This window comes from Lepus europaeus, chromosome 22, assembly GCF_033115175.1.
Source record: "Lepus europaeus isolate LE1 chromosome 22, mLepTim1.pri, whole genome shotgun sequence".
In the NCBI taxonomy this organism is placed as follows: Eukaryota; Metazoa; Chordata; class Mammalia; order Lagomorpha; family Leporidae; genus Lepus; species Lepus europaeus.
In genome coordinates this window covers 24,985,576-25,012,306 of record NC_084848.1, presented here as the reverse complement: position 1 = coordinate 25,012,306, position 26,731 = coordinate 24,985,576, and the positions used below count along the sequence as shown (strand labels likewise).

At 54.6% G+C, this 26,731-nt stretch overlaps 1 protein-coding gene across 3 annotated transcripts in view; it reads left to right on the top strand.

The window, feature by feature from the left end:
• The window catches only part of ESRRB (estrogen related receptor beta), a 165,061-nt gene that overhangs the window by 118,113 nt on the left and 20,217 nt on the right, over window positions 1-26,731 (top strand). For all 3 annotated transcript variants that reach the window (XM_062181430.1, XM_062181429.1, XM_062181431.1), the window contains one exon: window positions 11,498-11,614. In XM_062181430.1, the coding sequence (XP_062037414.1) occupies window positions 11,498-11,614 (117 nt within the window). The remainder of the gene's footprint in view (window positions 1-11,497; window positions 11,615-26,731) is intronic.

Genomic DNA, 26,731 nt, shown 5'->3' with positions numbered 1-26,731 from the left:
AGAATGGGGCTGGCTGGGGGATCCCAGGGGACAAAAGACAGTGCTGTGGAGACAAAGGCCCCAGAGTAGGTGGGAATTGTGAGCCAGGGACTGGTCCCAGCTCAGTGACTCTGGCCAGCTGGCCGACCTTGGGCAAGGACCTGGGTCCTCCAGCCTCAGTTTCCATCACCTGCTACAGAAAGAGTCAATTAAACCTGCAAAGGGTTAGCTCTCTGCAGGGCACCGGGGTGGGGTGGTGGGGGACTGCAGGAGGAGCTCATCACAGTTCCTGGTTTTGGAGCCGCAACTGTGTGCAAGTGAGAACATGGGGCGTCCGCGGCTCAGGGCACACACGGAGTCCAGGGGAGCACTGTTGATGATCCCAGCTCCCAGGTCACAGCTTTGAAGCTGTGTCCTCGCTGGGCAGGTGACTTATCAGTACAATGAGGCTGATAAATAGTTCGTACCTCTTGAGTGTTTGTGCAAAACTTGAGTGGGACATGCATGCCATGTGTGTAGCTTTGACCCTGACATGCGATAGCCACAGAGGGAGCAGCGATTATTTGATTCCTTCTGCCTGGCCACTGGAAGCCAGTGAAGGTTTCCCAGCAGGGAATTAATCCGATCTCCAGCGAGCAGGAAAATTCTGGGCAGTGATAGAAACAAGGATGGCTGGAAGCAGGGGGGTTGGGTGTTGGGAGACAGAGGTGGGCTTAACAGCCCTTTAAGAGATCAAGTTAGTGGCCTGATTAGGTGCATCCAGACTGGACAGTGGTGATAAGTGTTCAGAACTGGATTCCTGATGATTGTGGAGCATGAGGGTCGGAAGGCCTAAGGTTTCTAATTTAAGCTACAAGGCCATTAGGGGAAAGGTACCTAGCCTAGGAGGAGGAATGTGTTGGTAGGGGAGGGCAGAAAGAGTTCTGGACTTTGAGACTCGGAGAACTGGAAATAGGAGCTTAGGGCCCGGGAGAGGAATTCGAGTGGCCTTCGGGGTCTAAGAAAGCCTTCAGGGCTGTGGTTTTCAAAGTGTGGCCTCCAGGCCAGCAGCAGAGATCTTCATGAGAGCAGATTTTGGACCAGACCTCTGGAATCTGTGTGTCTGGAGGGCAGAGCTCCATGTTCTGAGCCTATACGCCCAGCCCTTGGGCTGATGCTGAACCCAGCTGAGTGGAGAGGGATGGGGGAGGAGGAGGAGCTTGGGAAGAAGGACCTGGCTCTACCTGTTCTACGAGGCACATCTCCCGGCCCCGCCCCGCCCCGCCCTGTTTTGTGTCTGAATGGGGCTGGAAGTCTCAGTTGGGGTCGACCAGGTCATGGCTGTACTGTGGCTGTCACCGCCCTCACCTGCACAGCGAAGCTTGCAGAAGAGGGGCCAGTGGCCTGCAGGCGGAAATCTGAGACAACCGTGGACGCACGTCTGGGAAACAGTGTGGTCAGCTCCCTTTCGTGGACAAACGTGAAAATGGTGACTTGAATCCAAAATGACCAGAGGGGTCAGGCTGTCACTGGAACATTTGAGCAATATCTCAACTGATTTAATTTTCGTACATCTCTTCTTTCCTGTATGCATAAGGATGCTACGTGACCAAATGTGTAGCTAAAGCCGAGAGAGCTGTTTTGGTAAGAATAAAATGGAAATGTTAGCAAGGAAGCACAGTCAGTTTCATTGACAGATTTTCTTTTTTCCTGTCTTTCTGGGTGGTGCCCAGATAGTGGTGCGGCTGGCTTACTGTTGCAGGGGTCCCAGAGATCGTCTGGTCGTGGCCAAAGACTCTACAGAGAGAGGGGGGATGAACTCCAATGACTGGTCTCTTTGGAGGGGTGGTGATGGAGGAGGACAGGGACTGGGAGGAGACTACGGCATTTGGCACTGGGAGGGGCATTTGGCCCTGGGAGGTCATGGAAGCCAAATTCTCTGGGAGGAACCTTGTTTTCACTTCATTTGCGTTCATCATCCACTCAGCAGACATTAGTCAGGTGCGGGGCACTGTACTTGAGATGTACGGATGAAAGCTCTGATAATCTCTGTCCGGGTAAGCACACAGTTGGAAAGGGAGAGCGATACAAATAATCCTGATTAGGAACCCCTAAGCTGGTTGCCAAGTGTGGGGAAGGCACGCGGGGGCCTAGCTGGGGCCCAGAAGGCCCCGTGAGGGTGGATGCTCCAAGGATGTGCAGCACGAATTGGCGGGGTCAGGGGGTAGGGGGTGGGGGGAAGGGGCTCAGGTGGAGGGAGGGTGAGAGGGCCTAGGGGCCCCCTGGAGATCCATGCACAGCTTAGGGATAGTTTAGGTTTCCTGGAGCCTAAGTTGGGGGAGAAGAGGTGAGCCTGGTCTCCAGGTGTAGCCATCATTCCCCAGCCCTGTGGGGGGACATTTGGAGAATCCTTAAATTTGTACTTGAATTTTTTACTCTTCCCAAAATAATGTGTGCCCATAGTTTATAGAATGGAAATTTTATAGTGGAAGATAATCATCCCTGACCTTACCCTCTCCCCACAACCTCAGTCAGGAGATAGTTCACCATTTAAGGAAATCTTTCTCCTAGGATTTGTCTTCTTAGCTACTAATACCATGGCTTTATAGCGATGTTTACCAACCTAGCAATTTTGACATGATTTCCTGTTATGGAACATGAGAGTTAACCCCATTACACAGCTCATCCCAACACACACACACACACACACACACTTCCCGCCTTCCTGTTCTCCCAGTGTGGTGACATCATAGTTTTTGTTCAATCTGTTCACTTGTCAATTCCTTCTTGGTGTGCCCTTGGCTTCTCTCCCGAGCCGGAGTCCCTTTCTTCTGGATCTGCCCTCCTGTTTGTGTAGAGTACACGCCTGTGGGCCTGCTGGAAGGGGGCAGGTGAGGTCAAATCATCGGGGGCTGCTGTGTGTGGAAAAGTCTACACCTGCCCATCAGCCTTGGCAGTGGGCTCGTCTCGTGGGTGGACACAGAACTCCTGAAAATCAGCCACCGCCAGGCATTGGAACCATGGCTGCTTTTTGCCATTGAGGTCCTGGTGGCTGCTCATCAAGGCCTCCTTCTCTGGACACTGTGCTAGGTGCTAGGGAAACTGCAGTGAACCCAACAGACAACCACCAAGATTAATAAGTGAATCCAGGTGATCAGGCGTGTGCACGGGTGTGTGTGTGTGTACATGCACTCGTGTGTATGTGTGTGTGCACATGCACTCTGTGTATGTGTGTGTGTGTATGCAGTTTTTCACTGTGTAGGATTGTGGCCGCTGTCACAGTCAAGAGCGAGAACAGCTCCTTGGCACAGGGTTCCTGGTGCTGCCCTTTCTTAGCCACGGCCACAAATCCTACCGCCCTTCTCCCCTTCCTCGTCCCTAGCACTCCCATTCCCTCCCTACTTTTACCCAGATCTTTTCTTTCACTAATTCTCCAGGCTCTCTGCAGGCCTCTAGGTGGGGAAACCCAGATCCTTCAGGCCGGAGACATTTCCACCCCTTCTCTGGCTCCTCCCCCCTCCCCCCCCCCCTTTCCTTGTAATAACTCACGTTAGCTCACACTTCTCCATAGCTTTCTCTTACAGACACCCTTCAGGGCTGGATACTGGACTTCTAGGACTAGTCCTCTGATTTTTAACGTTTTTCTACCCTCTGAGGTTTTAAAAAAATATATTTATTAATTAATTTATTTATTTATTTGAAAGGCAGACAGAGAGAGAGATCCATTGGTTCACTCTCCAGCTGCCCACAACAGGCAGGGCTGGGCCAGGCTGAAGCCAGGAGCTGGGGACTCCATCTGGGTCTCTCACATGGGTGACAGTACTGTGGCCATCCTCCGCTGCCTTCCCAGGACCATTAGCAGGGAGCTGGGTTGAAAGTGGAGCAGCCGGGACTCGAACCAGCACTCCAATAGGGGATGCTGGCATCACAAACAGCAGGTTGATCTGCCATACCCCGACTCCAGCCCTCATCTCTCTGATTTTTGTTTTATCCTAGAGTAGCACCTTAGCTCTTCTTTCACATGTTGGTGGCTTTCGTATTTCTAATTTCCATGAGCTCCATTCTAATTTTTTTTAATTTTAAATTTATTTACTTTCATTTTATTTGAAAGAGAGGAGTACAGAGACAGAAAGACAGACACAGAGAGACCCCCCGCCCCCATCTGCTGGTTCACTCACCAAATGCCTGCAACAGCTGAGGGTGAGCCAAGCTGAAGCCAGGAGACCACAGTGTAATCTGAGTCTCCCACGTGGGCCGCAGGAACCCAAGTACTTGAGCCACCACCTGCTGCCCCCCAGGGTGTGCATTCGTAGGAAGCTGGATCAGAAGCTGAGTGGCTGGGACGGGAGCCACGCACCCCAATATGGGGTATGAGAGTCCCTAGTGGAGACACACCTGTGGGCCCAACACCTGCCCTGTACAAGCTTGGTTTTGTGACAAGCTATTCTTGCTTGGTGAACAGACTACTTCCTCCCCAGTTCGACAGTGTGAGGTTATTGCTTTTGAGGCTTGCTTCTGCTTCTGACTTTGTCCTGGTTTCTGTCCTTGACCGGTTTCCCTCCTATTTGTTTTGGTTAGTCTTTCCAGAAATGCATTAGTAAGGTGGGCTTCCCTGCAAACAGACACGAAAAGCTGTTAAGCTGTTTGGAAGGTGTGTGTGTGCATGTGCGTGTTGTGTGTATGTCGTGTGTGTGTGTGTCTGTGTATGTGAGAGAGAGGAGAGAGATGGGGCAGGAGCTCAGACAGGCGGGGGAGGCTGTCCATTGGCTCATCTTCCCTTTTCTCTATACTGTAGTCCCTCCTGAGGAGAACCCTGCAGGTCCCCAGTGTCGGGTTGTAAGGGAGTGCACCTGGTTGCTGGGCTGGGTTGAGGGGCTGGGAGGTCTCCCGGCTCCATGTGCAATATCCGTTCACCCTGTTCTGGCCCCAGCTTCCCTTCTGAGGTGGGGTCCTGGAGTCGGGAACGCTACTCCTGCAGCAGGGTCAGTGCAGGGTGTGGAGGGCTTCTTGGCGGCTGCGCAGCCTGACCCTGGGGTCTGGGCCATGAGCGCTCCTTCCACACACGCCCGGCCTATCCTGACTTCGTCCCTCCTCTGCGGTATCTCAAGCCTGGGGCCTGAGGCTCCCGGGTATCTGCAATACAGATGCTTCCTTCTTGTCCAGAGCTCTGTCTCTGGCTCCTTGCGTTTCTGCTCCCCCCACTCTTCTGAGAGCGGTCTCACTCCCACAGCGCCCGTTAGCTGGCTTTTGGGGAGGCGTGCAGACGTGTGTGTTCAGTGTGCGTGCAGATATGCGTGCTCAGTGTGTGTGATGAGTCAGAGGCCCAGACAGGGATTTTGCCCGGAAAGCTACTTGGCATCCTTCCAGGGCAGTGTGGAGGGTGGGCCAGAGAGGGGAATGGGGACGGGGTGGCACGGGATGATGGGGCAGCCGGGGAGGGACGAGGGGCTAGCCAGGAGGTGGGATGAAGGACACGGGATGGGGTCTTCCAGAGCGGGAAGAATCCGGAGGCCACGTCTGTTTCTGGCCACCTGCCCCTCCTGCGAGACAAGCAAGGATCAGGGTGGGAGGGGCAGGCTGCGTGAGGGTGGGTTCTGTCTGAGGACGCCTTGGGGGCCCTCCATGTGGACCATCCGCAGGTGGATGGCTACAAGGGCGTGAGGCACAGGCCACGGATCTTGCTGCGGGTCCTTGCCAAGTGCGTGAGAGTAGGAGCCAGGGGCAGGAATGAGATCATCAGAGGGGGGTGAGGAGGAGAGAGGGAGGGAGTGTGACGGGGACAGTGTCTGTCCTCGGGCAGCGGAACCCAGTGCCAGCCAGCCCAGCCCTTTTACAGCAGCCGCTTAGGACGGCGGCCGTTGCGTGCGACTCTGAGCTTGGTGGGGGCAGGGCTGCCCGCTCCACTGTGGCTGATGGGGGCACCCCCGCCCCGGGGCTCCCTTTTCTCAGGACAGGGCAGGGTCAGAGCGTGCTGGGGCTGAGGATGCGCCTCAGCCTTGGGGGGCCACACGGAGGGCTGTGGGGGAGGCTGCCTCTCTCCTAGGACACAGGCAGGGTCAGCTCTGGGTCTGGCTGTGGGAGGCAGAACCTCAGGTTCTTCAGGGGCAGGAAGGGTGGCTGGGCTCGGGACACCCCGGAGAGCCTTATCCGAGTCCTCCAGCCGCGTCCACCCTGGCAGATCCACCTGCATGTGGAAATGAACACAGCAGCCTTGGCTGCTCGCTGAAGCAAGTTCTTCCCTAAGACCTTTTATATACACATATATACATATACATTTACATATGTACATGTATGTGTATCTCTCTACACACGCCCTTGTGGCCATTCACCTGTGGATGGTCCACTCGGAGGGTCCCCCACGCCTCCTCACACAGAACCGTCCTCACCCAGCCTGCTCCTGTTACTCTGTTCCTTTGTCTGATTGAAGGGGCAAGTAGATCCATTTACTTTTTTTTTTTTTTGAAATCTATTTATTTATTTGAAAGGCCGAGAGAGAAACATACAGAGGTCCTCCCTCTGCTGCTTCACTCCCCAAGTGCCTGCCACAGCCAGGGCTGTGCCACACTGAAGCCAGGAGCCCAGAACTCCATCTGGGTCTCCCACATGAATGACAGGGGCCCAGGGACTCGAGCCAGCACCTGCTGCCTCCCAAGATGTGCATTAACAGGAAACTGGGATCAGAAGCAGAGCTGGGACTTGAACCCAGGCCCTCCAATGTGGGGTGCAGGTGTCCCAGGTGGAATCTTAACCTCTGTGCCAAGTGCCCACCCTCACTTCCTGTCACTGGATCCATTCAGATGAATAGGCATGTGCCCATCTTACAGACAAGGATACTGAGGCACAGAGAGGCCAGGTGACTTGCCTGAAGTGGAGTCTGCACGTGTCTACACTGGACTCAGTCCTGGGATAGAACCCTGGATTTGTGCTAGCCACTGGCTGTGCCCCTGTCCTCTTAAAGCCCAGTCTCAAAGCTGCTCCACCCAGCTGCTGGGGGATGGGTGCGCGTGCATGTGTGCCTGCTACCCAGGTCCCCGCCCTGCTCCTGAGCCCTGCTGCACTCCCCCAGAGACCACAGGAATTCATCTCATCACTTTATCAGGGAGGCACTTACAGAAATTACAAGGCAGGGCCGCCAGCCTGGCTTTGCTGGCAGTCAGCCCCTGGAGCCATAAAGCAAATTGAAAGGAACAAAAATAAATAAATAACATAAGAATTCGCTCATACACGCACACGCACATGCACGCACACACACGCACCTGTCCTCAAAGGGTCAAGAGCGTTGCTCACAACTTGCTGTTAGCACTCTTGTCCTGGAAGGGCACTAATGCCAGGTCCACCTGCACCCTTGACCCCCAGTTCTGAGCAGCCACCTGTGCTTCCTGCTCCCCGAGGGAATGGGAGCCCGTGCAGGGAAGATTGGCAGTGTGCTGCAGCATCCCCCAGGCACCCTGGGGTACCGCCCCTGTGAGCTCCCTGCCCCGAGCCACCCTGTGTGGCCGCCTGAGTTCCAGTCCCTGCCTCTCCCTCAGCCTGGACACTGCTGACCTTTCTCCTGTGTGAGATGGGTTCCTGAGAAAACTAGAGACTCCAGATGCATAAAACTGCTCTCGTGCAGGCTCCCAGGGAATGTTGAGCACCTACTGTGTGCTGGGCACTGGCAATACGGAGAGGAGCCCCTCTGGGTGGGAGAGAGAGACGGTTACAGTATGGGTGGAGGCTGTCAGAGAGGCGGGGCCGGCCAGGCAAGCCGGTGCAGGAGGGGACTGTGGGTTTGTTTTCAGCCACGTGGCAAATGCCTGGGAGCCTGCAGGTCCCTGGGTTATAGGGCTGAGACTTCCGCAGATGGCTGGGGGAGTGGAGAGGGCTGGAGAGAGGGGGCCGGCTTGGGGACCACATTCTACAGCCCCCTCCAGACCAGGAGATGGACATGGCCGCCACTGTTTATGGCGTAGCAGCCTCCTGACTCTCTTTTAAATTTAAACTTGCTTACAGGAGTCATTGGAATCATTCCCCAAGAAACCACACACAAGCCAGAGTGCTCTAAGAAATCACTGGGGTTAGAAAACAGGGAGGGGTCAGCATTGTGGTGCAGTGGGCTGTGCTGCCGCTTGTGACGCCGGCATCCGGCTCCAGTCCCGGCTCCTCCACTTCCCATCCAGCTTCCTGCTGATGTACCTGGGGAAGAGGTGGAAGATGGCCCAGGCGAAGATGTGTGTGTGTGTGTGTGTCTTCTCTCTGTCACTCTGCCTTTCAAATAAATTGTTTTATCTGTAGATTTATTTTTGAAAGGCAGAGTGATGGGGGCAAGGGGAGAGGTCTTCTATCCGCTGGTTCACTCCCCAAATGGCTGCAATGGCCAGGACTGGGCTGATCTGAAGCCAGGAGCCAAGAGCTTCATCCAGGCCTCCCATGTGGGTGAAGGGGCCCAAGGAGTTGGGCCACCTTCTACTGCTTTCCCAGGCCATAGCAGAGAGCTGGACCAGAAGTGGAGCAATCAGGATAGGAACCAGCGCCCACATGGGATGCTGGCATCACAAGTGGAGGCTTTCCCCCCTCTGCCACAACGTAGGCCCAAAATAAATATTTTTTAAAAGAACAACAAAATAACAAGTGAAAGGAGGGAGAAGGGTACAGAGTCTTCCTGCCCTCTCTTCCCTTCACTTCTCATCCTCCAGCCCTCTGCCTGCAGGACATGGGACAGGGCAGAAGGTGGTGCCCACTGGACCTGAGAGAGAGAGAGGGAGAGAGAGAGAGGGAGAGAGGGAGAGGGGTGGAGAGACCCTCTCAGCTGCAGCTCTCCAGCATGCTCCGGGAAAGTCAGTGTCCCCACCAAGGACAGTGGGGACGAGTGGTGGGCGTTTGGCGAAGTGGTTCAGTCATCTGCTTGGGATGCGCTGATCCTGTATCTGAGTTTCTGGGTTTGCGTCCCGGCTCCTCTGCTTCCAATCCAGCTCCCTGCTAATGTGCCTGGGGGGCAGCAGATGGTGACTCAGGTGCTTAGGCTCCTGTACCAACGTGGGAGCCCCAGATTGAATTCCTGACTCCTGGCTTCAGCCAGGCCCGGACCGGACTGCTGTAGGCAGGTGTGCAGTGAACTGACAGATGGGAGATGCGTCTGTTTCTCCAATGAGTCAATGTTTAAAAAAAAAAAGGAGGCCGGCGCCACGGCTCACTAGGCTAATCCTCCGCCTTGCGGCGCCGGCACACCGGGTTCTAGTCCCGGTCGGGGCACCGATTCTGTCCCGGTAGCCCCTCTTCCAGGCCAGCTCTCTGCTGTGGCCAGGGAGTGCAGTGGAGGATGGCCCAAGGGCTTGGGCCCTGCACCCCATGGGAGACCAGGAGAAGCACCTGGCTCCTGGCTTCGGAGCAGCACGGTGCGCTGGCTGCAGCGCGTCTACCGCGGCGGCCATTGGAGGGTGAACCAACGGCAAAAGGAAGACTTTTCTCTCTGTCTCTCTCTCACTGTCCACTCTGCCTGTCAAAAAAAAAAAAAAAAAGAAAGAAAGAAAAAAAAAAAAAAAAAGAAAGAAAGAAAAAAAAAAAAAAGGAAAGGGGAGAAGGACACTGGCCGAGCCGAGCTGGGTCCTCGGTACGATCAGGCGTGCTGTAAGCGGGCCAGCTGTTTACCTGCCTCAAAGTCCTTTGTCAGTGGTGGAACGCGGGCCATACTTGGTCTAGAAAACCCAGGGCTGAGTGGTTTCTGAGTCTCTGGTGGGGAGGCTGCTGCACAGGGAACACCAGGGCCAGCCACCCTTCTTCCCTTACTCACCACCAGACCACCCCAGCTTCTCGGTTGGCACCAGGGGCCTGTTTTTGGGGGCAACACTTCTGGTTTCTGCAAGCACCTTGTGAGATGTAGATGTGTCCTTGGAGAACTCCCTTCTGTCGCCCCAAGTCTCAGTTTGTCGGTCTGTGAACTGGGTGCTGATGTGTCTACCTCAGAGGGTTGCTGTGAGGATCAAGGGAGCCAATGCAGGTTATGCACATAGTAGGAGCACGGTACACCTGAGCGGGGTTTCTGTGAAGGGGAGGGGGTGTGTGTGGAGGATCCAGGGGACAGGAGGCCTCCCTCTCCCTGCTTCCTCAGCGGGTGGGGGTCTCGGTGGGGCTGGGACAAGAGAGCTGCTGGAGTTCAGACTCTGGTCTCTGATGATCCCGGCTCCGGCAGACCTCGCTGCCCTTGGCACAGGAGCTGGAGGACAAATAACAAGAAAGCAGCACGGTGGGACACCGTCTTTTCTTTGTACCGTAAAAACAGTTTTTGAAAAGATTTATTATTTATTTGAGAGGCAGAGTTATAGACAGAGGGAGAAACAGAGAGAGAGAGAGAGAGAGAGAGAGAGAGGAATCTTCTATCCATTGGTTCACTCCCAAGTGGCTGTAACAGCTGGGCTGAGCCAGGCTGAAGCCGGAACCCAGGAACTCAGTATGGGTCTCCTGCATGGGTGCTGCGGACCGAGTACTTGAGCCGTGACGCTGCCTTCCCAGGGTGCGCACTGTCTTGGAAGTGAGGGAGCGTTGGATATGGAATGCGGGTGTCCCCAGCAGCAGCTGCACAGCTGGGCCATCCTCCGCCCGAGGGCTTTACAGTGTGAACCTAACTTTCCATGCCAGCTCTTGCTTCTTTTTTTTCTTTTTTTTTTTCTTTTTTTCTTTTTTTTAATTTTTTTATTTTTGACAGGCAGAGTGGACAGTGAGAGAGAGACAGAGAGAAAAGTCTTCCTTTTGCCGTTGGTTCACCCTCCAATGGCCGCCGCGGTTGGCGCGCTGCGGCCGGCGCACCGCACTGATCCGATGGCAGGAGCCAGGTGCTTCTCCTGGTCTCCCATGGGGTGCAGGGCCCAAGCACTTGGGCCATCCTCCACTGCACTCCCTGGCCACAGCAGAGAGCTGGCCTGGAAGAGGGGCAACCGGGACAGGATCGGTGCCCCGACCGGGACTAGAACCCGGTGTGCCGGCGCCGCAAGCTCACTGGGCTAATCCAGCTCTTGCTTATTAACCTTGGCTGGGTAGACCCCTCACTGCTTGGCCGGTGAGGATTCGTGACTCAGTGAAAAGCAAAGTGATTTCCTCCAGGTTGGCAAATCCAGCTTGGCAGCCTGTGTTTGTCCCTTGTGAGTAGCAGAATCCAGGCCTGGGCACCTGTGGTCTTGGGGTTCCCCTGAGGCTCTCCCCCACGCCTTGGGGGGGGGCCCCGGGCTGGAGGCTGGGTGGCAGTGGTCCCAGTGGATGTTCTGGTCAGCACAGGGGATGCCAGGGCTAAGATGCCAACTCTGTGAGTGGGTGGCCCGCCCACACCATGGGCGCCCTTGTCTGGAGAGTGTTTCTCCGGGGGCTGCCTGCCCCTCATCCCAAACCTGTGAACGGGAATCCCTGCACAGAAGAGTCTGCAATGTTCTCAGAGCACCTGCTCTGGGGGACACAGCCCGATGGGACCCTCAGGGGTGGGAGGTGGTTTCAGGCCCAGCCCGTTGACCCACACCTGGCTCAGGGCCCTGGGCGGCAGGCCCCTGACCACCGTCTCTGTGTCTGCTTGCAGGAAACATCGAGTACAGCTGCCCAGCCACTAACGAGTGCGAGATCACGAAACGGAGGCGCAAGTCCTGCCAGGCCTGCCGCTTCATGAAATGCCTCAAAGTGGGGATGCTGAAGGAAGGTGAGAGGCCCACAGCGCCGAGGGTGGGGTCCCGGACACCGCTGTGCTGGGGGTAGAGGGATGGGGAGTCTCAGGCTCCTGTGAGAAGCCCACAAGCTGGAGCCTTCTCCCAGGGTGGCGCACCTGCACCTGCTGCCCGCAAGTCCATCCTGCATTAGGGTTAAGACCCACTCCAGGGTGTGCACCGCTCCCCTCCACCAGGGGAGATGGGAGAACAGGTGAGAGTTACGAGTTCTCCATGAAGGATCCTGGGGGGGGACTCCTGAGCCCCCTGGGCCCTAGACCCTTGGCTTGGCGCTCTGTTGAAGGCCCCCTTTTGGGGTCAGCCTCTTCTACACAGGATGGGGCAGGTTTGAGAGGTTGTTTTACTCCCAGGGCCCGCTGAGGTTTGGGGGTGAAAGAGGCAGAGACATGAAGACTCCCATGGGTAGATAATGTCCCCTCACAGCCGAGCCCAGCCTCTGCTTCCCAGCAGGTACATAGGCTCTCCCTCCCCCACCCCTGCCTCTCCCTGCCCTGCCCTGCCTCTCCCGGCGGCACCTCCTGCTGCTCCACAGCAGCACTGCTCTGAACTGGAGCGCGCTCCAGCTGTAACAGAGACCCCAGCTCTCGGGGACGAGAAGCCGTGCAAAATGTGCTAGTGACAACTCTTACAAATGATTGCACCCAGAAATGGTGACACTCTGGGCGTCCTGGGCTAAAGACAGCCCTCTGTGACCCTGGCACTCCAGGCTGCGCCTCTCCCTCCCAGATCCCGAGAAAGGGCGCCGACTGCACTAGGGACCCCCTCCCCCCACTTTCCCTGTGGATCGGCTCAGTTTGATGAACCTCATTCAATGCCCTTTGGGGAAGTGGTGTGTGTGTGCAAATGTATGAGTGTGTGCGTGCATGTGTGTGCAAGTGTGTGTAGGCACACATGTGTGTTTATGTACATATGTGTATGCATATGTCAGTGTATCTGTACGTGTGTGTGTGTATGAATGTGTGTGTGTGTTTAGCCCCTTCTCCAGATTTCAAAGGGAGCCAGGGGAAATTTTTACAGAAAAAGAGTTTTTTGCTTCTGGGCTCAAGGAGCCCCCCAGAGTGGGAGGAAGCAGGGGAAGTGCATGTGGGGGTGATCAGGAGAGTGGCAGAGGAGAAGGGCGGGCGCAGCAGGTAAAGCCACCACCTGCAGCTCCGGCATCCCTTATGGGCACTGGTTTGTGTCCAGCTCCCTGCTAATGTGCCTGGGAAAGCAGGGGAAGATGGCCTAAGTGCTTGGGCCCCTGCACCCACGTGGGAGACCTGGATGGAGTTCTGGATGGAAGATCTCTCTCTGTCTCTCTCTCTCACTCTGTAACTCTGCCAAGTAAATAAGTAAGTAATGGCGGGGCAGGCATAGAATATAGCCCTTGCCTGACAGAGGGAAGGACTGGGGAGTGGGCACCGCCCTCAGGAGCCCAGGCCTCCCTCCCACCCCTGTCTCAGTGCCCAGGCAGGCCTGCTGAGCCCTGTCTGAGGGAGGAGGAGCCTGCAGGCACCAGAATCCGCCCGCCACCCCCTTGCTGGCATCTTCTAGACCCAAGAGGGGAAAGACCACAGGAGGCCCAGTGCCTCCCCTGAGTGTCTGTCCCCAGCAGACCCTCTTCCAGATCCTGGGATCTGAGGCTCCGTGGGGACCGGCCCCCCAAAGAGGAGGAGCCGGCCTCATCCAGGAGCCTGGGTGCCTGCTAGGCGGGCGTTCTTGGCAGCCGTGGCGGCTCCTGGCTCTGCCTGCGGGACCAGCCAACTCCAGCCTCACTCTGAAAGGCTGATGTCACTGTCCCCCCAAAGGCTGCTCCCCTGCCTGAGGCTCCTCCCGTGGGCCCTGGGCATTGGGGGCCAGAATCTTAAAGGAAGGAGAGAGGATGTTGGATGCCCTCTTCCTTCTCCCTCTCTCAGCGGGAATAGAGCTTTTCTAAGTTCTCCTTCCCGAAGTCACAAAGTCAATGGCTACTTCCTGATTTGGGGGAACCAGCCAGTGTCGTGGCAAAGGTCAGATGTGTGGCTTTCTCTGGCTCGCTGTCCCCAGTGGCTGCCACCGCTCAGAGTTCTAAGCTCCTGGGTTGTCAGCTGGTTGGGGACCAGTCCTGTGCCACATTCCTGTGTCTTCCCCTGCATAGCCCCGAGGCATCAAGAGCTGGGCTGTGGAATGCAGGTGCTGTCCAAAGCCCTAGCTCACCTTTTAAAAATAATTAATTAGAAAGGTGGGGGAGTGAAGAGGATGGGGCAGAGAGAAGGAGGGGGAGACAGAGAGAAGGCAACAATCCCTGAGCTGCTGGTTCCGTCCCCACATGCCCACAATGGCCAGGGCTGGGCTGAGGCTGAGGCCAAAGCCAGGAGCTGGGAACGTCATCTGAGTGTCTCACGTGGGCAGCAGGGACCCACGTGCTTGAGCCATCACCACCAGGTCTGCACTGGCAGGAAGCTGGGGTCAAGAACTGGAGGTGGGGAAACTAGGAAGAAGGAATTATTCTCTCTGCACAAAGCCTGGGCGGGGTCAGGAGTTGGTGGCCTGGGTTCCACCCCTGGCTCATCCTACGTGCACTCACACCCGTGTGCTTCTGCTTGCTCAGCTGTAGATCAGGCATGTCGGCACCTGGTCTCCCACGGCAGCTCAAGGTGGCGACCCCCGGGACGGTGCTACTGTGGCGCCTCTTGGTGATGTCAGTGTTGATTCAGGGTTAGGCTTGGTTCCACCTGACTCCAGCAGTCTGCCTGCTGCGTCCCGGGGCCCAGCAGCCCTGGGTTTCCTTACTGGGTTTCATGGTGGGGGTATCAGGGGGTGGCACTGTCTCGGGCCAGTCCTTTCACTGGGCTCTGGAGCCCAGACCAGGGGTTCCTATGGCAGATAGGGTGGGACAGAGGAACCCTGTGGAACCAGCCACTGCCTTCCGGGGCTCCCCGCTGCCTTCTGGGGGTCCGGCCGCTGCCTTCCGCAGCTTGTCCCTGCACACTTCCGGTCACCTCCCTCGCAGCCCGGCCTCCCTGGCCCACTGCGTTTCCCGCCCTCCACACTCAGCCCCGCCTGCCTTTCCCTAAGTGTTTTCTAAAAGAGATTTGATTTCAGCGAACGCCGGGCCGCCGGCCGAGCAGCTCCACTGTCTCTTTGTGCTTGTTGCGGAGGCCGGGGGCTCCTCCGGGGATTCTGGGTAATTGGGTTAGTGGCCAGCTCATGTCAGGAAATTAAAAGGAGGCCCCGATCAGGTTCCCACTGCATGGGATTTAATGGTTTGGTGTTTATAGAGCGTTCTGCCTCCAGCCCATGCCAGAGCCCACTCTGCTGGCCCTGTGATGAGCAAAGAGAATGAGAGATGACTCGCTTTTAAAAATTCGTTTTCTTTTCCAAAATACATTAGCGTTTCAAATCAAACCAACTCGCCAGCACTGCAGAGTACTGAACTATAGCCCAGAAGGCTAATGGGTGTTGGCATCCCCCAGATGCACTTCCTGCCCCGCCCCCACACCACATGCCTTCACTCACACGTATGTACCCACGCATGCATGCACCCACGCCCTCCTCTGACCACACACCCATGTGTGCACCCATGCCCTCCTCTGACCACACATGCATGGGCGCACCCACGCCCTCCTCTGACCACACACACATGTGTGCACCCACGCCCTGCTCTGCCCACACACCCATGGGTGCACCCACATCCTCCTTTGACCACACACCCATGGGCGCACCCATGTCCTCCTCTGACCACACACCCATGTGTGCACCCACGCCCTGCTCTGCCCACACACCCATGGGTGCACCCACATCCTCCTTTGACCACACACCCATGGGCGCACCCATGTCCTCCTCTGACCACACACCCATGGGTGCACTCACGCCCTCCTCTGGCCACACACCCATGGGTGCACTCACGCCCTCCTCTGGCAGGTCGAAGCATTGCCCATGCCTTGCAGACTCCTCGGGCGCCAGGACCACTGTTCGGTGTTGACCGGATGAGGACGTAGGAGATGCTGGTGTCCACTCTGGGCCCTGGTGGCTGCTGAGTGGGTGACACACTCAATGCCTGTGCAGAGTTGGTGGCACTGTGGCTCCCTGGGCGACTCATTAAACCCCCGTGAACCTCCCTTCTGCCTTGGGAGTGGGAAGAACAGTGGCCATTTTCATCTCGCCCCCAGTTCCCAGGGTCAGCCCTGAGCCCTGCGCCTGCAGCCGGATGTTAAGTGTTGATGCACGATAGACATCCTTCATCGTGTTACAAAATGAGTCTGCCTTTTAAATAATAATAATTGTGTATATTTGCGGGGTAAGAAGTGACGTTTTGATCTATGCATCTGTTCTAGAAAAATTCAATCAAACTAATTAACATATCCATCACTTCGAGAACATATCATGTTTTGGTGGCGAGAACATTAAAAATCTATTTCAGCAATCTTGAGATACATGGTGCATCTCCACGCAGGGCCGGAGGGCCCCAAAACTTACTCCTGCATCCAACTAAAACTTTGTCCCATTGGACCCACCCCTTCCCTTTCTCCATCCCTCCTAGACTGGATTTGCTTCTGCCATCCGAGAGGCAGTTTTGATTCTCCCGTGGCCTCTTTCCCCACTCTCTGGCTTCACATTTTCTCGAGAAAACAGAATCAGGTCAGGGAAGCCTTGCTTCCTGCTGTGGAATCCACAGACCGTCTGCCCAGCGGGTGAGCCTGTGTCGCCAATGCTCCCGCCTGCTGGAGACAGGTCCGCTCCTGGCCGATGCCACGCCCGTCCTGTGCTCAGAATCGCTCTCCTCTTTGAAATGTCTCATCTTCTCTGCTTCCGGCATCACCATCTTCTCTCTCACACAGGCTCATTTTCATCCTCAGTCAGTCTGCTCTCCCCTTCATGAAAACAAAATTAAAAAGCCTCCAGCTGCCTTTGCACCCCGGCTCCCCAAGCCCATGCTGCTCCCCGTCTCAGCACCCCTGCTCTCGAGAGCCAGCCCCGCCCACCAAATTCCCTTTCCTACCCCCCCCCCCACCTTTGCTGAAGATCTCTTGAAGAAGGAAATACTGAGTAGGTCCAGAAAAGCATCTGTAGTATGTAATGTTAGGGTAGGGCTAGGCTTCGATGGCAGAGACTCCCTTCCCGCTTCTCAACAAAACAAGCAAGCAGATCAGGACACCAGGGAAGCTTGGGGAGGCTGGCGGGTTCTCCCTCATTTCTCACGTCCTAGTGCGCGGGAGCAGGAGGGCTGGGGTTAGGCACCTTTGGCTGTGCAGCAGGCTGCTCTGCTGGTTTGGATTTGGTTGCACTGATTTCGCTTTTCCAGTCTGTATGCGTATGTTCTAGTTGCTCTGTACTCTAATACTTTCTACTTTCTGCTGGGCGGGCATAAAGTGCGGTCGCTTCGCTGTGTGCCTTCCTGACTGTGAGAGAAGCATTTTCATGAGTTTGTTAGCAACCTGGGATTCCTGCTCTGCGATGAGGGGCTTGTCTGAGCCCTTCCCTGTTTTTTTGCTTTGTTTTTTCTAGTAGTCATAGAAATTCCTATATACCCTGATACATATGCATATACAGTGTATGTTATAAAATATAGACGTATGTTATATTGATATATCTTATAATGTGATATTTTAGCCATTTACCAGTTGTTGGTGTTTGAGAAATCTCCCCCTATGTGGTTTCTGTTTCTTTATGGACTCCTTTGCTTCCGGCAGAGGTTAGTCACTCTATTGAGTTGAATTCATCGGCCTGCTTGCTGGTTTGTGCTTTGCGTCATTCTCTCTTCCTAACTCGCTGTTGTGAAGAGGTTTTCTAATCTGCCCTGTGCGCTTAGGTCCCTGCTCCTCCTGCAGTTGACCTTGAGCATGCTCACTCACTCCCCTCTGGGTCTGCTCCAGCCAGGCGTCGCTGCCGGCCACAGCCCCGAAACTCTGCCCCCTGCAAGCCCAGGGCCTCCCTGCCTTCCAGTTCCTGGGCTCCTTAGCAGTGTCCCCGAGCCCCTGGGCTCTGGGCTCCTCTGGCGCCCCGCCGGCCTGGATTTCTCCTTCTCTCTCTGTCCTGTTTTTCTTTGCAAAGTCAGCCTCTTCCTGGCCTTCGCACTTTGGGCTGGTTCAGGCTGTCTTCTCCACCCGCACCCTGCAGGAGACCTCTTCTGGACAAGAGGCCAGAGTGGCCGACTCTCCTCGTACACCTGTAGCCTCCATCCTTGGGCGGCCACTGCAGACGCCAGTGTGTGACCGCCCTGCTGGCACCGCCACGGGGGCCCTCAGAGGCATCACAGAGTGAACCTCCCTGGAGAGGAGCTCCAGGTTGGGGCCACCCCCTCCCACACTCCCGGTCTTCCCTTCACAGGAATGGCACCCCCATGCTCCCAGTGCTCAAGCAAAGCCTACAGATCACCTGTCTCCTCCTGGGTCAGTGTCCGTCATGTACTGCGATTCTCCTACTTCTCTTCGGCTCCACGGTCACAACCGTGGTCCAGGGAAGCACCACCTTTCTCCTGGACCATTGCAACAATTTCCTGCCAGGACTTCGGGTGCCACGCTTGGTCCTCAGGGCAGCCAGAGTGTCTTTGACCGCCCTAATGGGATTCGCTGGTTGGGCTTTCCCTCTGTCATTGTGCTTGGAATAAAATCCCAACACTTGGGTCCTCGAGACCCTACGTGGTCTCCCCCTTCCCTGCCTCCTCCATGGTCTCTGAGACCCTTCCTCTCCTGTGCTGCACTCCCCTTGCTTTGGACTCAAGTGTGACAAACACTTCCCTACTAGGGCGTTCAGGCCATTTCCCCTGCATCTCCCAAAGCCCGGCTCCTTTTCATCCTCCAGCCGGCTGGGGCTTAAATGCCACCCTCCCCGCAGGGCCTCCTCTCCCACCCCATGCCTTGCTTTCAGGTCCCTCATTTGCTTCTTTATCGGATGTCTCCAGTCTGAAACCATCTCAGTTAGTTGTTTGTTTGCATATTTGTGTCCTCTGACAGCCTCCGACTCGGTTGTGAATCCAGGCTGCAGCCTGACAAGTTGCCTTTGTTTGGTAGGAACTGGCAGTTCTAGGGTGGGTGGCAATGGCCTAGAGTGCATGACAGAAAAGGTTTCGGAAGCAGTGCCTGGAATCAGCAGGCAGGAGTGCCGTGATTGATTCGTAATGTCTGCCACAGACTTGGAAATGGAAGACGGGCACAGGCGTCGCATATTTGCCGTATCTGATCTGCTCCAATGGAGCTTAAGGGACTTGCCTGGACCCAGGCAGCTAGTAAATGACAGAGCTGGGTGGGATCTAATCTTGGCAATGCAGGAATTCCTTCTAAGAAACCCATTGCAGCCCCAGTGTGGATACTTTGCCCAACAGCAAAGCCCGTGCCAAGAGGCAGCTGGACTAAACGGCCTTTTCCTCGCGGCATGGTTCCAGCCTTTTCTTGGCAGCTGGGGACACAGGGATGGCACAGCCTTGTGGAAATGTCCTTGGGAGCATGATGCCTTGGGTGTGAAGGTTCTGAGGAGACAGCAGCATGCGTGTTGGGGGCTCAGGACCTCCAGAGCAGCTGGGAAGGTCCCAGAATGTTCAGGGATGTGTGCGTCTGTGTACCCAGGAGGCTCTCTTTTCTCTTGGCTTTTGGGGGTTCAGATATGAGGTGCATCACCCCAGTTTGCTGTTGTGTGAGGCTGCAAGGTGAGCTCACCTGTCACCCAGAACAGGTGGACTGGAGGAAGCCCGTTCTGTGTAGCTGAGAGGCATCAGACGGGGCGGGTGAGCCCATCAGCACACCCACTCTGGGCCCTCCAGGTACCCACACTGGAGATGAGTCGGCTACAATGTGCTAGAACTTACTAGAAAGAGTCAATCCTCACATCCCCGGGAAGAACCCAGACAGATAAAAGAACTGAGTGGCAAAGGCAGCTTAGGGCTGAGCTCCCCAAACCTGGCACAGCATCAGAGTCACCAGAGGAGCTTTGAAGACTGTTCCCAGACATCTCCCCAGGGCTGACTCGCTCAGCACCTCTAGGGGCTGGGTCCTCAACACGAAGGCTTCCCATGGCATTCAAATGGCAGACAGGACTGAGAGGTCCAAGCAGGGCCAAGGAGATGGGACTTACAGATCAGCACTCAGATCTGCCTTCTTTTTTAAAGATTTTTTTCAGGTTTTTGAAAGAGTTACAGAGAGAGAGAGAGAGAGAGAGAGAGAAAGAGAGAGAGATCTTCCATCTGCTGGTTCACACCCCAGGTAGCTACAATGGCCAGAGCTGGGCCAGCCAGAACCTAGGAGCCTGGAACTCCATCCAGTCTCCCACGTGGATGCAGGGGCCCAAGCACTTGAGCCATCTTCCACTGATGTCCCAGGTGCGTTGGCAGGGAGCTGGATCAGAGCAGAGCAGCCGGAACTCAGACATCTGCTCATACGGGATGCCAGCACTGCAGGCGGCTTAACCGCTGGGCCGCAACGCTGGCCCCAGACCTGCCTTCGGACACTTCCTGGCTGTGCCATTCCGCCTTTCTGAGCCTCAGTCTTCACCTGGGACATTAATCATTGCGTCTTCTCCCTCCTCGACACCATCAGATCCAGTGAGAGCCGGGTGGGAAAGCTCTCCAAGCTGGGAAGCCATGTGCAAACAGGAACCTGCTTATGTCATCAACGGGGCTGACTTTGGTGGCAGTGGGGTTCCGGATAAGGGGAAAAGCAGGATCCTGACTGTGAACCCGGCAATGTAAGCAGGGATCCTGCCCTTGGACCTGGACAGTAGCCTGTGGAATCCGGATGCTGGCTCAGAGACCTTTCACCCTCATTCCCTGGGGGAGAGAAACGTGACAGGTGTAGCCCGGGGCAGGCTAAGGGCCAGGTGTAGGGCCCAGTGCTGCAGGGCCTCAGAGGTTATTTTTAGTACTTGAATTATAAAAGAAACTGAAACTGCCCTCCACGCCCACCCCCACCCCACCCCCCCAAGCAGGCTGTGCTATTTTTACCTCTGAGAGACTGGGATCCCATCCAGGGGAGGGAGGGAGAAGAAGAAGAAGAAGGGAGGGAGGGAGGAGGGGGAAGCAGGAGTTGCTTTACTTCCATTAAGAAAGTCAGAAGCCTGATCTCCAGTCAGCAAGTGGCTGTGTGCTGCAGAGGATGGGAGAGGCCCGCAGGTGGGGCGTGGCCCTAAGAGGCCTAGGGAGCCCTGGTCCTCTCCTCCCGAGGAGGTCTTGCCCCATAGGGGGCTTCTTTGCTATTTCCGGAGTTGAGAAGTAAGGTTTGACCCAGTGTGCACCCTGGGCACCACCTAGCCATGGGGCTGGCGGGAGTGGAGCCTGGGTCCTCGGGCTGCGCAGGGGTGGGCACTCGGCCCTGTTGGTTAACTTGAGAGCACCTGTGTTGGGGCTGTGGGCACCTGGCACGCCACTTAACCAGAACGCTTGCTCCTGGAGGGCTTCTGTGGAAGGCACGCGGCCCGTGGGAGCTGCGACCGTGGGGAACTGGGTCTTTTGCCGTCAGGAAAGCCGTTTGAGCCACTGCTGGCAGGCAGGTGAAAGGCAAGCAGTTATTACTGAGCACCTGCTGTATACCAAGCACTCTTCTGTATGTGTCACATTGTGTTATCTTGTTTAAGCTGAGAAAGGCGAGTGTTTTCAGATTTTCTGATGGCTTTATTGAGATACAATCCATCGATTAAAAGTGTACCCTTTGATGGTTTTTAGTATATTATATTATTTAATTGTGGCAAAGTATTTATCACATAAAACTACCATCTTGAAGCCCATTTCCTGGGCTGGCGTTGTGGTGCAGTGGTTTAAATTGCTGCCTGAGACCCCAGCATCCCTTGTTGGAGCACCTGTTGGAGACCCGGCTGCTCTGCTTCTGATCCAGCTCCCTGCTAGTGCCCCTGGGAAGGCAGTGGGTGATGGCCCAAGTACTTGTGTCCCTGCTACCCAAGTTGGAAACCCAGCTGGAGTTCCTTGCTTCTGGCTTTGGCCTGGCCCAGCCTTGACTATCGCGGCCATTTGGAGAGTGAACCAGTGGATGGAAGATATCTCTCTCTCTCTCTCCCTTTCTCTCTCTGTATCTCTGCCTTTCAAATAAGTAAGTTTTTTTAAAACAACACCATTTCAAGTGTACAAGTCAGTGGCATTAATTACATTCACAATGTGACGTAACCATCATCACTATCTACTTCCAGAGCTTTTCCCGTATCTGACATGGAAACTCTCTACCCCTTGATCACTTGCTCCCCTCCTCCCCTCAGCACCCTGGCAGTCTCCAAGCTGCTTTCTGTCTCTGTGAACTTGAACGTGTGTCATGTAAGGGAAGTCGTGCCATGGCTGATGCTCTCTGGCTGACTTCACCCAGCACGGCGTTTGTAAGGTTCATCCGTATTATGGCACACATCAGAACTCTGTTTCTTCTTGTGAATGACTGACATTCCACTGGGCGTGTAGGCCACCTATGTGTGTCCATCCCTCTGTGCATGGACACTTGAGTGTTTCTGTGTTTTGACTGCTGCAAAGAACACTGCTGTGGACACTGGCGTGCAGCTCTGTTCAACGTGCTCTCAGGCCTCTCGGGTCTGTATGTGGCAGTGGGGCTGCTGGGTAAGATGGTCATTCTGTTTAGCATTTTCTTAAATTAAAAAAAATTTAAATTTTTTAAAGATTTATTTATTTATTTGAGAAATAAAGTTACAGACAGAGAGAGGGAGAAACAGAAAGGTCTTTCATCCACTGGTTCACTCCCCAAATGGCTACAACAGCTGGAGCTGCACCAATTCGAACCCGGGAGACAGGAGCTTCTGCTGGGTCTCCCACATGGGTGCAGGGGCCCAAGGACTTGGGCCATCTTCTACTGCTTTCCCAGGCCACAGCAGAGAGCTGGATCGGAAATGCAGCAACCAGGACATGAACTGGTGCCTGTATGGGCAGAGGCTTAGCCCACTATGCCACAGCGCTGGCCCCTAAATTTTTTTATTTACTTATTTTCATTTGAGTTAAAAGACAAGAAAGACAGGTAGATCTTCCATTTGCTGGTTCACTCTCCAAATGTCCTCAACAGCCAGGGCTGGGCCAGGCTGAAGTCAGGGGCCTGGAACTCCATCTGAATTTCCACTAACGACATTTTACTTTCTCACTAGCATTTTAAAAATGTTTAAAATAAAAGAGTGTTAAAATAAACTTTATTTGGAAGTCATTGTAGTCACAGGCAATTGTAAAAATAGCTCAGAGAGATCCCAGTGCCCTCCCCCGGTGTCCCCAGGGTAACCTTCTGCCAGACGCCAGCGTCACTGCCAGCAGGCACCCTTGCTGCGGTCACTGGTGTCGTTGCTAACAGACAGGTTTGCATCCCGAATCGGAAGATGTGAAACCCCAAATCCTCCAACATCTGAAACTGCCTGAGTGCAGATAGGATGCTGCAAGTGGAGACTTCAACGCCTGACCCCTGGTGACAGTTGGTACTGCAGACACAGACACACTCAAGTACTGTGTACAAGGGACTTCAGCCTGTGTGTGTAAGGTGTGCAGACAACAAATGGATTTTGTGCGTAGCTTTGGGTCCTATGCCAAATATCTCGTTATGTATGTGCAAATACTCCAAGACTGGGAAAAATATGGGATACAGAACACGTCTGGTCTCAAGTATTTCAGATAAGGGGCACTCCACCTGTCGCCATGTCAGTTAGCACTGAGCACTTACTGTGTGGCATCTACAGTATTTGAAATGCTTGCGTGTGTTAACTCCCTGAGGATTAAATGAGTTACAGAGACGTGAGGGAACTTGCTCAGGACCATTCAGGTGGCAAGGGGTGGGGGCAGGGAGTCCGTCGGGACCTGGTCCTGAGGCTGCTGCTTCTTCCTGCTGCGCATACGTGGTGTCTGTCAGAGTTGGGGACATTACGTGGGTCGGGAAGGGGGACTCACCTTATCTGGTCCTGAGCCCAACTCAGGGACTGCATCTACGCAGGGTCGTGTATTCCAATGATTAGCCATCTCCTTGGCATTAATGGAACACTCGGAAATAGTACAGTTTTGACCTGCACCTGTTAAGGGATTAAACTGCATTTACCACGGTGGTAAAACAAAGGATTTGTACATACTACGGTGCTTGGAGATGTGCAGTGCTTCACATACAAGCATTATTAAAGCCTCTCTACATTCAGAAAGTATCAATGGGATAATAAAAGCTCATAATCCCAGAGAGTAATTGCAAGGTGATTAGTATTTTTAATGTGCTTCCAGCACTCTGCTTTTTAGGTATTTTGCTAATATAAGGGCACAACCAATAAGGTAATTCTCATCTCAAGTTCAAGTCCCCATCCCTCCTTTTTTTTTTTTCCAGTTGATGTTTGAAAAAGTAATTGCCCACTGTATGTCAGTGGGGCTTGCTCTTTGCTGCAAGCTACAGAAAGCTCGATAGCTAGTGCCTTAAGCATCAATAAATGATGTTCATTTCTCTGCCTAACGAGAAGTCCAGAGACGTGCACTTGATACTGCGCAGGCTTCTCAGCCACAGTGTCAAGGGCTCCGACTCTTTCTGCTCTGATGTTTTTCAGTGACCTCATATGGCCACCTCGTGGTTGCAAAGAGGTTGCCACACTCCAAACTTCACCTTCCAGGTTAGGGCAAGAGAAAGGCAGAAAGTGCTGCCTCAAACGTATCTGTTCTCTTTATCAGAAAAGCAAAACCATTCCCAGAAGCCTCACTGTGGCCAGAGGCAGATTTAATGCTCAGGGGAGCCGAGGGAGTGGGAACAGGATTGTTGGTACAGACTAGGGGCTGGAGACGGTTCTGTTGGCGTGGAAGAGGGAGTGGAATGGAAATTGGGTAGACAGCTAGGAATGTCTGTTGGGCCCAGCGTTTGCTGATCCAGGGGCCGGTGTTGTGGCGTAGTGAGTAAAGCCACCACCTGTGATACTGGTACCCCATATGGGCGCCGGTTCATGTCCCGACGTCTCCACTTCCAATCCAGTTCTGTGCTAATGGCCTGGAAAAAAACAGCAGGTAATGGCTCAAGTGTTTGGACCCTGCCACCCCCATGGGAGACCAGGATGGAGTTCCTGGCTCCTGGCCTCAGCCTGGCCCAGCCTTGGCCGTCACAGTCATCTGGGGAGAGAACCAGCAGATGGAAGATCTCTCTGTCTCTCTCTCCTTCTAACTCTGCCTTTCAAAAAAAACAAAAGCAAAAAAAAAAAAAAAAAAATTTTGCCAGTGCATTTCTGGAGGATTCATTAGATGATGAATAGTCCCCATTGTGAGCAGCTTGCCAAAGAGTGAACAGAGACACGCTGGTGGGTAACCAAGCATAGGTGTGGTTGACCCGTGTCTGCCTAGACAAAGCACAGGCCCTCGATGTCTGTGACAGCTCTCCGTGGAGACCAGACCCTATCAATAAGGACACATGGGTAGGAGGCAGGGAGGTGAGTGGCCTGAAAACACTGCACAGTTTATAGGAACACTGTGGAAGGAGGGTGCCTGCAAATGCTCAAATCCCTAAAGGACTTGCCTTGGGGGAGGAGAGTTGTCCTGTTGTGGGGTGGAGGGTGGAGGGACCAGGAGACAGAATCCATGGGCGAAGAGCTGCCTTGAGAGAGTGAATTTCTGGGTGGTGCTGGCAGGACCCAGGGAAGCTGTGGCAAGGAGCAGGCCCTGTGCTCCTATGGCAAGTCCGAGGGGCTCCATTGTCGCTCACTTGTCACACGCAGTCACTTGGTTGCCTGCCACAGGCTGGGTGCTGGGCTCCAGACTGAGAATACACAAAGTGCTTCCCCAGGAGGTGCCTGCAGGCATATGTGGGGGTGTTGGTCTTTTATTGGCACTGCTGTAAATAGACATGGAGCGAGGGGGACCCTGTGGAGGGCCCGTTCTGCCAGGGTGACCCTCAGGAGAGAGAATTATTGGACTAGACCTCCAAGGGTGTTGCTAGGGTAGGAGCCATGTCTGGGAGTGGTGCGGGCAGTCAGGTGGGGGCCACCTCCCCCTACCCCAGACTTGGGGCCCACAGATCTGAGCCGCGGGGTCCCCCCACTAAGTGATCATCCACAAATCCTGACTGTGGACAGTGGGGAGCGAGGAGGACAGGCCTGGGCGTCAGCCTCTGAGCCCACTGAATTGAAAAGCTGATGGCTATAAAGGGAAACACACAGGAGATGGCAGGAGAAGTGGGGGGAGGGTCTCACCTGGCCTGCAGGACCCCTCCCCGACTTACCAAGCTCTCCCCACCTCTGAGTCATTCCAGTGTTACTAAAGCCGTATGTGGTGGGCAGAGTGGGTGTCACCATTGCCTCCTCCCCGTAACCAGTGGTGCAGGAAGGCTGGGAGAGCCACCTGCCGCAGGCCACACAAGCTGTAAGGATTCTGGACTGGTCTGGGACTTGATCCTTGGAGTCCACCGGCTGCAGCAGTGGTAGGGCTTGGCCTAGGGTAGGACTTGGAAAAGCACTCAGGAGGCAAGGAGAGCAACTATGTTTCCCACCAGGGACCTGTTTGTGCATAATTAAACCCAACAGGCCACTTTTTTTTTTTTAACAGAATAACCTGATAATTGATACACTTATTGATTGGTGCCATTGACCGCTAGGCTGTAAGATCTGGAGGAGACAATTTAGAGGACAGCTTGTACTTGCTGTGTCCTGGGAGCTCATACCTTGGAATGGCAGAGTTTGCTTGGATCCTGGCTATTGCAGGGGACAAATTACTGAATCTCCCCGGGTGTCACTGAATCTCCCCGGGTGTCAGTTTTTCTTATTTGTACAATGGGAATATTGGCACCCGCTTTATATTTCGAGGATTAGAGAAGGTAATACAGACAGAAAGTCCTTTTTTAAGGATTTTTTAAAAATTTATTTATTTTTCAAAAGCAAAGAGAGACAGAGTGTGCACGCTTCCATCCTTAGTTCACTCCCAAATGGCTGCAATGGCCTGGACTGGGTAAGGAGCTTCTTCCGGGTCTCCCTCATGGGTGGCAGGAGCCCACGCACTTGGGCCATCTTCTGCCACTTTCCCAGGCACATTAGCAGGGAGCTGAATGGAACAGAACCGGAGCAACTGGGATGCAAACCAGTGTTCATACAGGATGCTGGTGTTGTAAGCAGTGTCATAACCCACTGCACCGCAACGCGGGCCCCAGAAAGCCTTCCTTATATTATGTTATTACTCATGTTAGTTAGCACAGTTGTGCACCATGCTGGGGAAG